General features: G+C 35.2%; 1 protein-coding gene across 1 annotated transcript; it reads left to right on the top strand.

Annotated features, from left to right (window-relative positions):
* Positions 1–3,495: 3,495 nt before the first annotated feature.
* LOC113048041 (telethonin-like) lies at positions 3,496–5,373 on the top strand. The gene is made up of 2 exons (XM_026209546.1): positions 3,496–3,831; positions 4,458–5,373. The coding sequence occupies exons 1-2, from the start codon at positions 3,683–3,685 to the stop codon at positions 4,846–4,848; spliced, it is 540 nt and encodes a 179-aa protein (XP_026065331.1). The 5' UTR covers positions 3,496–3,682; the 3' UTR covers positions 4,849–5,373.
* The last annotated feature ends 497 nt before the right edge of the window (positions 5,374–5,870 follow it).

Genomic DNA, 5,870 nt, shown 5'->3' with positions numbered 1-5,870 from the left:
GTGAAAACAAATCTAAACTAAACTGATGGAACTTTGTAACTAAATCAGTCATAGAAACTAGCTTAATATTGGCCACACGTGACAAAACCTTACTAAACTAAATGCTTCTGTAGGTGCTACAGGCGGAAGATTTTGTTAACCCTTAACCTAGAGTAGATACTGCATTGATAGCTCTCTGCTGCCATTTTGTCAGTGTCCAAGGATCATAAAAGATCATTTTGAAAAATGATTACCGTATTTTCCGGACTATAAGTTGCACTTTTTTTTCATAGTTTGGCTGGTCCTGCGACTTTTTTATCCAGATTAATTTAACATGAACCGAGAGAAATGAACCAATAGAAAACATTACAGTCTCCAGCCGCGAGAGGGCGCTCTATGCTGCTCAGTGCTCCTGTAGTCTACACTGAACACATAGAGCGCCCTCTCGCGGCTGGAGACGGTAATGTTTTCTCTTGGTTCTTGGTTCTAAATAAATGCGACATATAGTCCGAAAAATACGGTAGATCAGTCTCTGCATTGTTGGCATAGAGCGTACCAAGAGAGAAACTGAATGGTAATACAGAGAATGACATTTTTTGAAAATACTTAAAGTGAATTTTTGAATTGATTTATTTTTGTGCAGCTATGATTATGTGCAGCTGTGATTGTGTTATTTAAGGTTTAAGGTCTGTTTCTTTACAGAAAGGCAACATTCCATATATACAGTATTTGGACTCTTATGCACAGCTTGTATAGCATACAGGGCTCTCAAGCCTCACGCTTTCCCTGTGAGAAACTCATTTCAACCAGTTCACATGCCACATCTTGTATTTCTCATGCTGTAAGACGTAAGGGATAACTTGTCCCGCTATACAATTAATTGACAAATAAAGTTCATGGCACTCTCGAGTTATTCAGAGTTAAATGCCAATCAGAAATGCTAATTTTGTTGTCTCAACATGGATGCACACACACTCAGAGAGTAAATTGTAAGGTCAAGATCCAATGAATGCTGTAGGTAGCCTGTTTTGTATTTATTTGTTTTCTTTTTTTTTTTCTTCTTTTTTTTTTTTCTTTTTTTTTACAATTCCAGGACGAAATCACTTGCCTGTGATCAAAGATAATGTGTCATTAGTAAATCTCATTTTTTTTAAATCATCCAAATAAAATACATTGTCTTATTTATTTAAAAAATACATTTGGCCCCAAATCAGCCAACTGAACAGCAGTGCTCAATGTACATACTGTGTTACATTATGTACATTATACATAGTATGCCAGTATGTCACTTGTGAAAATATTATTCATAATTCTGTATGCTAATGAGTTCCTTTGTAGAACACCTATTATTTTTCTCTGGCGATCTGTTTTTTTATCATTTCAATTAAATTTTTGAATTAATTTATAAGTTACTGTAATAACTCTTGCTCTAGAGCAGCAGCATTGTGCATTACATTTGAATTTGAATTACTTTTTTTATTATTATTATTAAATTCTAAAAACAATGTTATGTACCGGAATATGTAAAACCAGCATATTTTTATTTAATGATTATTTATTTAAGATGTAATATAATCAAGTACACAAAATATCTTTAGAAATTTATTATGAAAAATAAATAAAAAAAAATGTGTGTACTTTGCATTTAAAGATGTTCATCCTTTCTCTGTTAAGGAAGTGACATTGTTTTCTGAGTCAGGAAACTTTTCTCTCTTGTTTTATTTCTTGTTGAAACTGCTAAAAAAGGAAAGCTGCTATACAATCAACATATTATATAGGTGATGTATCAGATGTGTTCTTCTATAATGTACAATTATGGAGCTGGGATACAAAATATTGTAAAATAAAAATAAACTTTTGATGTGGTGACTGTCCATTAACTGAATCACTAGGTTAAAATGGCTCAGTGTATTTTGTCCTGTCTTGAATGTTGCTTGTCTGGTAAGATGTCTGATATAGTTGACAATAAAAGAAATTGACTGATGGACATAGTTGCTTATTCTTGTTTTTAATGTGTGTGTGTGTGTGTGTGTGTATAAGCCTATATTTGCCTAGTAATAGTGTAATATTACACAAATTTGTAATTTATTAATATAAAAAGTTAGAATAATACATAAACTCGTAAATTATTGCAATTTATTGCTTAAAAGTTTGATTCTGTGAAAATTTTTATAGGGCAGTATGCAGTGTTTCTGGAAAGTATATACACTACTTTTCAGTGACACTGTATACTACCATATAAAACTACAAAATCTTTTTTTTTTTTTTTTTTTTTTTTTGAACCATGCTTAAAAAGCACTTTGCTTTAAAATAAAAATGTAACTTCAATCATTTGTAGTTTATTTAATATTATTTAATTCTTGCATCCAAATACATTCTGTGGCTACTGTATGAATATGCATGGAAGGAAACAAATTTAGTGTGCATGCCATGATATAGGAGCAGCTTCATTACTGGAGTGATGTGACATTTCCTGGTTCTCATGCTTGTGTAACACTACATGGCGTTTCGATACCATACTGTGCTGAGTGGCCACATTGCAGGAGAGGGACGGCACAAGAGGGAGATCAGTTCCTGTAATCGCTCAGTGCGTCACTGTGAGAGCAGTCAGTGACAGATGTGGGACAGAATGTATGTGTAACACAAGAATATGACAGTCCATAACCTCTGTCCACACAACTGATGAGTGAATACAGCGCCAGCGCTCACTCGGTTTGTCACTGACCACATGCAATGACCATGCTTTTCCATATGAACTATATTTTATAGTGGTTGTTTGTTGAAAAAACACACAATATAAAAAGTTACTTATTGAAATATTTTAAGTTATTGATTACTGTAGTTACCAGTGTTAGTTTTCTGCAACTTTCCATTTACATATGTTTAATCTGCAGCAATAACTAAACAAATTTAAAAACAGCAGCATAGTAGTTTTTTTTAATGTAAAATTTTTTAAATTTAAACAATGTTATGAAACACTGTTACCCAATAAGATTGTGTGTAGAAGAAGATTACCAGGACAAAACAGTTGGTGCCACATGTTTATAATCTCCCGTCTGGTCCCAGATTTAAACACTGTTTAGTTTCCATTCATAGCCTTTTGATGTCTGTTAATAAACCTGTGGTGGAACAATGTCATGCTGATACAATGTGATCAAGCATTTGAGCTTCAGCAACAGAATCCATTTAGATAATACCTCGAGATTTTAAGCTTATACAATTGAATAGACAGATAGATAGATAGATAGATAGATAGATAGATAGATAGATAGATAGATAGATAGATAGATAGATAGATAGATAGATAGATAGATAGATAGATAGATAGATAGATAGATAGATAGATAGATAGATATGTTACTAATGTGTCATGGAAATGTGAGTTGCTGGGGATTTCTTGGGTCGCATATGCATGCAGTGTGTGTGTGTGTGTGTGAATGTTTTGATATGTGGCTGTGTGAGTGTCAGGTGTCATTGTAGACAAAGTACGGAGTGATTCCATCGGACAGAAATAGCAGCAGAGCCATATAAATGTCTGGCACACACACTGGCAGGCAGAGCAAGAGACAGACAGACGAGTCCTCCCTCGAACTCAACCAAGAAAAGACAATTACAAATCTTCAAACAGTATTGACTAAAGAATCCTGGTAAGACCATTGACTGTCATTTGAGTTTTGAAGCCGCTCACAACCAGAGGTTAAAGATGCAGATGTGCACAGTCCTGGAGAAGAAAGGAGGATGTGTGGTTGGAGCCGAGCTCAGCTGCAGTGTGAAGGAGGAAAATCCAGCGAAGAAAGAGAGTTACACCGCTAACTGGCGCAGCATCAATATGAAGACTCGACCTGAGGATCGGTGAGTGCTTAGACATTCACTAACAGCTAGATGCAAGCTAGATTTGTATGTATGTTTTTAGGTGTTTATTTAATTATTCATTTTGAATTGAACGTAAAGGATCTGTTTTAAAGTGTTCTGCATCTGCAAATAGCTTTCCTTATGATTGAAATAATTAATTTTGTGTTGATTTTATATAGGCAATTTACCTGAGCAGCGAAATGCAAAACTGCTAAAAAAAAAAAAAAAAAAAAAAAACATTTGGCAAATGTGTTTTTTGTTTAAAGCATAAATTCACAAAATATTGTTGTAAATTTATCACACACACACACACAAAAAAAAAAAGAAAGAAAAAAAGGGGGGGGGGGGTGAAGTAAGAAAATAAATAAATTTAAATCAGGAAATTTACTAAGAAAACAAATCTTAAAATCTTTATATCTTATGCAATTTAATTAATGTGGCTTCATCTGTATGGCTTTATCATTTATGTTTTAACAGAAAAAAATGCTCAACCAATAATAATATTATTATTAATATTTATTGTTATAATAATATGGGTTTTTGCTGTGCATCTTCCATAAAATATTTTAAACACACTAATAAATGTCAAAACATTCATTCTGAATTGTCTGTTTTTCTCTCTGCAGTCAATCGATGCTGATGTCAGACAACTCTCGCCGGGAGTCCCTGTCCCGTTATTGGCAGGCGCGTCCTCTCAATCAGGCCTGCCCATCGGGTGTTGTCAGGGTGGGCACTGTGGACACAGGTATAAGGGAGCACCAGCTCTTACCCTACAGGAACACCCTGCCCCTGCCCATCTTCAAGCCTGCTGAGCTGGGCGTCCGCCTGGGCCGCGGAGCCCCACACACCCTGGAAGATCTCCCTCCCGCCCGGGTTCTCGACGGAGCCTGTCCTGACAAGAGACCACTGGCACAGATCACCAGGGACCTGCCGCCCGTCAAACCCATGCGAATGGAGTTTGCCAAAGCACCCAGAGCCCTGGGCCGATCCATGTCTCAGGAAGCCCAGAGGGGCTGAAAAGCAGAAAGACAAATATGAGTCAAAGACTGTATGGACTATTTTAACTAATGAGACAAAAGGTAGAATGAAACAGAGGGGGTGAGCAAGTAGAAACAGGTTTTAGGGATAGTGAATCCTCAATTGATTGAAATGATTGATTGAAATGATGTTCATTATGGGAAAAAGAATGCTGATGATCCCAAAAATGATCTTGGCAACAAGGATAATGCTATGTGTAGTGAATTTGAGTTGTAAATAGTTTTTGCTTGTTTTGTACTGAGCATGTTTAAAATTTAGCACATTTTGTTTGGTTGCCATTGATTGAATGTGCACAGGTTCATTTTTTGAGCTCATGTTAGTGTTTTTAACATGCTACCAAGGCTTGCCATGCAAAATAATTGTTTAGTAAAACAGAAAAACTTTTATTGTTGTTTAAAGCTAAAAAGAATTGCACTATTTACTGACAGCTGGTATTTGTTGTCGGATTTATAATTGATATTTGCTATGTACTTAAATCACTTCAATAAAATTGTATTAGTATAAAATCAGTTTTGTTTCATTTATTTATTTATTTATTTGCTTTGATTATTGTTAATGAGAAAGAAAGAAAGAATATTTGAAGATGCCACAATCCTTATATCTATAGTTCTTGCTCTCTCTTTCATTCTCACCTGTGAAAGAGGTAGGAGGATTCCAAGGGCCCAACGAGGGAGGGGGGCCCGTAACAGGATTTCTGAGGTATGGACTGGAATGTGAAGAGGCAGTCAATCAGTGGTCAGAACAGATTTGGCATCTCTACACTCAAAGTTTGTTATTATAGCAACACTTAAAAGTCTTCAGCTTCAGTTTATGGGTGTTCCAACATTATCAGTCTGGATGTTTTTGTTTTTTACAGTAGTATATTATGAGAGAAAATGCACTGATTTCATTATTTTATTGTAAAAAAAAATCTTGGTATCTGGGATTGTCTGATGAAAAACAAATCTAGTCTATAAGAAACCACATTAGAATCGTTCGGTAGTAGAACAGAGTGCTTCAGA

Source organism: Carassius auratus, chromosome 3, assembly GCF_003368295.1.
Source record: "Carassius auratus strain Wakin chromosome 3, ASM336829v1, whole genome shotgun sequence".
Taxonomy (NCBI): domain Eukaryota; kingdom Metazoa; phylum Chordata; class Actinopteri; order Cypriniformes; family Cyprinidae; genus Carassius; species Carassius auratus.
This window is presented reverse-complemented; position numbering and strand designations above follow the sequence as displayed.